The following is a 4,401-nucleotide window of genomic DNA, read 5'->3' on the forward strand; positions in this document are numbered from 1 at the left end:
AAGCCACTCACTTGATCTCAGTTTCCTCCATCCTTTGGCTGGAGTTTCCTCCATCCTTTGCTTGGAGCTTCGTCCTATTGTTTAAAAAAAAATAAAAATTTCCCTGAGAATATTGCTTTTTTAAAAGAAAAGCAATTTTTAGGGGAGATCATATTTCTTTAGGCTAAATAGTTTTCTATCAGAGAACAACAGAGAAGCAATTAAAATTTTTAATCTTAAAGAAAACTAGAGATAACATGTTAATTCTTTTTAGTTGGCTTCATAGACTCTTTACCAGATTCACTTAATTAATTTACCATACAGAACAAATGAAGTTCAAAATCTATGTAACACATTTATAACCTTAATGGGCTTAAAACTTTTATAATGATGCCCAGTATATACAGCTAAACTGGTGTTTAATTCTTTCTACTGTGAAAATTGAAAATTTGTGTTAATGAGTATCCAACTGGCTGTGTTTTCTTCGCCTTGGTGTAAATGATGAAATAAGGAATGACAGGCAGGAAAAGAAACATGAAGAGACTGACAAAAAGTGAAGGAAAAGGTATATGAAGTGATAGTTACAGTGAGTTGAAAAAGAGCTGAGATTGTGTTAAACATTAGTAGGCAAAAAAAAGGGGAAGCCAAACACCCCAATATAAATAAATAAATAACCAACCAACCAAATAAATAAATAAACCTTTTCAGATTTCACATTTCCTGTAGGTTTGGATGCACCTTGTCCCTGGCACTCAGGTGTCACTGCCTGGCCCTACTTGGAAAATCCCTCTCTATAACACAGGGTAGCTGTCAGGGATTTGCAAGCAACCATTTATCATTTATATTCACTTAGCTTCCAGTGGCATGGTGTGTTTGTGATAACATTTGTTTCAATATGGGAAAATGTTTTTGTTATTTTGTTCTGTTCTACCTAAAATAACCAGAGGCAGCAAAGTCCCAAAGCATATGGGTTAAATTAGTCCTGGCTGAAGTGCCATGTCAGTATTTTTCTGACCTAAACAATCATATTATACTATAATGTAGTGCTACTGAATAGCATATGCTAATGATCTTTATTTTTCACAATAACACTATCTTTCTGTTAATTAAAAGAAAACCAGATCCTTCAACAATGAATGTTACTTGCCAAGTGCTTAAGTACTTTCATTAGATGCTTTCATAAAGAGAGTTGCAAAAGGGACAGGCTACCGCATACACAAGAGGACAGCAATATGTGTGTCCTCAGATGCAAACTAAACCTGTGTTCAGAAAATGTTTCTTTCCATGTTTGTGCTTTGGCTAAAAACAGTATTAACATAATAAATACTCGTAACAGGGCTAAACTACTAGCACTGAAAATAATGCAGCCCAGCAGAAAACATATTTGCTCATACAGCAGATAATGTTTCAGATTAGTCAGGTTCCTCCATTATATTTTGGCAGCAAAAGGGCAGAAAAGATCTTTTCTCCTCTTAGATCTTTTGCTTACATCTCTATTTACAGCTAAAGCCTGCAAGAATTTTTCAGGAAAACTTGATCTGGTGAGTCAGTGCCATTTGCCTGAAAAACAAGGCTTGTGGAAACTTTTTGGTCTCAGCAGGCTGCACAGTGTTCATCCTTCATAAATAATGAAATGTGAATTTCCTACACATCCAATTAAATGAAGGTGTTTAAAATTGCCATTTTTTTTCCATCTCTGCAGCTCTCCCCATATAGAAGTGGAAAAAACCGTTGTAAATTTACTTCAGCATTAGGAAAAACAGTACTTGTTCTGCATACCTGTGTGGATTTGAGACTCCAGTAAGGATGCAACCGTGCTGTGAATCTGTAAATAGTTCTTGCATAAGGAGCAGCTGGTCAAACAGTACTCGTGTTTCCATGTATATCTTCATGGTTTGCATTATTCTAGCCACAGTGGTTGGAAATTTGACAGTTATCATCTCAATATCACACTTCAAGCAACTCCATACGCCTACTAATTTCCTGATACTTTCAATGGCTACAGTAGACTTCCTGCTGGGATTCTTCATCATGCCTTGCAGTATGGTGCGCTCTGTTGAGAACTGCTGGTATTTTGGGGAGCTCTTCTGCAAGATCCACACAAGCATGGACATTATGCTGAGCACAGCTTCTATTTTCCACCTTTCCTTCATATCCATTGATCGTTACTATGCTGTGTGTGATCCTTTAAGATACAAATCCAAGATAAATACTTTTGTTATTGTGGTCATGGTATTCATAAGTTGGACAGTCCCTGCTGCTTTTGCTTTTGGGATGATCTTTCTAGACCTGAACTTGAGAGGGGTAGAAAAGATTTATAATCATGTCCATTGTGCAGGAGGATGCCTTCTCATTTTTAGTGAAACTTCAGGTATTGTGGCCTCTGTAGTATCTTTTTACATCCCTGGATTTGTTATGCTGTACATCTATAGGAAAATATACTCTGTAGCCAAGAAGCAGGCAAGATCCATTGATGCAATTAGCAAAAAAAAGGTGCAATTTGAAATGAAGAATCACATTTCATTCTGCAAAGAAGGGAAAGCTGCTAAGACGTTAGGCATAATAATGGGGGTGTTTCTCATCTGCTGGACTCCATTCTTCTTCTTTACAGCTACCAATCCATTTATGAATTATGTGATACCTCCTATTCTCATTGATGCTCTGGTTTGGTTTGGCTATTTAAATTCTACACTTAATCCAATTGTTTATGCATTTTTTTACATGTGGTTTCGCAGGGCATTAAAAATTATTCTGTTTGGAAAAATTTTTCAACAGGACTCTTCCAGGTCTCATTTGTTTTCAGATTAACATGCTTTAAACGGTTGGATTCATGGCTTAGAACTTTTGCCTGGAGGCTGAACTCCTGATGTAAGATCTGAAAAGGAACGAAACACCTATTTGTTTAGCCATTTACCAAATCCAATTCAAGCAGATAAGCAATTGTGCTTTATGTCTTATTTCATTCCAGATTGGGATTTGTATGTGATGTTTTGATTAGGTCTATTTATTTTCAATGTGCAGAAGAGCAAGACGTGCTTAAAAAAACTTACAACAGTTTACATACCTGATCTTAATCATTAAAAAACTATTCTGACACAACAGATTAATTTCTTGAACAAGGTGTATTTATATTACAATATTTGTGTTCATTTGTTGTCATCCAGAAAGAGTGGAAAAACCTTTTCTTTTGAATTTCTTTACATCTTTGAGCAATTACCCAAAGCTCATTAAGTTTTTTCCCTCCTCTTCAATATTTGTGCAGAGTTTTAAACAGACCAATAACCAGCCATACCAGCACACTCAATGGAGGGAAGATGAGACAGAGTAAAGTTGTGCTGTTCTATCTGTTTTCATTTCAACTAGTGCTTGTCACTTAAATTTGCTATGTCACTTATGTTTTCATTTCAACTAGTGCTTTGTCACTTAAAGGCTTTGCTGTTTAATGAGATCAAAAGCATGTTTAACAAGATCAAAGACAAGGAAAAATATGATGTACAAAATGAAAAGCAATTACAAAAAAGCTATATAGAGAATTGTGAAGAAATCTTGTGGTTGAACTCAGTTGGATTATGAAGGACCAGTAGTGGCAATGGACAGGAAAGGATTAGTATCTGAGAAGCGACCATGGAGAGAAATTGGTGACTGTACTGAAGTAAGAACTACACTAAGCAGTATGCCCTTCATTTATGTTTGTTGTATAAGTGCACATCACGTGTGTATCTTGTCTTTATTTTCTGTAATTTGTAGAGCACTCAAACACTCTATGATGACACATTTCTGCAGCGCAAAATATCAGGGTCTGAGATTGTCTCTCTTACTGTTTCATTGCCATCTTGTAAAGTTTGTACTCTCCAAAATGACATAAAAAGGAACAATGAAATATACCCCGCATCTGCACTTGTGCTGTGGATCCTTGCTAATGGCAATATGACTAATATTTTATCTCACAAAAATAAAGTAAGGTGAAATTAAAAAAATCTATCTTTCTGATAAATAATGGGTAATTCTCTTCTTCATTCATCTCCAGTGAGTCTGGCCTGATGCAGTAATTTTCTCATGCTCAGTGTTACCTTCTGAAATAAAATATGTGATCACTTGGACACCTTGATCTCACTTAAAATAACAGTTTCAGAAGTGCTGCCAGGTGATACTTCCTTTCTTCTGGTGGTATTATAGATTGAAGAAAAGATAGATTGTCTATGAAAAATGTTGCCCATCTGAGACTTTTTAATGTATATTTAGTAAGTTCAGCACATATTGACATAGTCCCTTCAGGAAGTCAATGAAGTAGTTTCTTTCCCTTCATCCGTTGTCTACCTCCCTGAAAATCTGGAAACATTACTGTGTTTCCAGAGAATTCCAGCTCTACCAGAGTTCACAACTGGTCACGCTGTCACTTATTCTGGCATATCTCTGGCATTA

At 36.0% G+C, this 4,401-nt stretch overlaps 1 protein-coding gene across 1 annotated transcript; it reads left to right on the forward strand.

Annotated features, from left to right (window-relative positions):
* Positions 1 to 1,770: 1,770 nt before the first annotated feature.
* On the forward strand, positions 1,771 to 2,787 carry LOC113971161 (trace amine-associated receptor 1-like). Its single transcript, XM_027690783.1, has one exon. The coding sequence runs from the start codon at positions 1,786 to 1,788 to the stop codon at positions 2,785 to 2,787; it is 1,002 nt and encodes a 333-aa protein (XP_027546584.1). The 5' UTR covers positions 1,771 to 1,785.
* Positions 2,788 to 4,401: the final 1,614 nt, after the last annotated feature.

This window comes from Neopelma chrysocephalum, unplaced genomic scaffold (genome assembly GCF_003984885.1).
Source record: "Neopelma chrysocephalum unplaced genomic scaffold, ASM398488v2 Primary Assembly neopelma1_23, whole genome shotgun sequence".
Lineage (NCBI taxonomy): Eukaryota > Metazoa > Chordata > Aves > Passeriformes > Pipridae > Neopelma > Neopelma chrysocephalum.

What these genes read in the sequence shown, in the direction of transcription:
- LOC113971161 (XM_027690783.1), top strand. Translation starts at nt 1,786, where the DNA reads ATGCAACCGTGCTGTGAATCTGTAAATAGTTCTTGCATAAGGAGCAGC.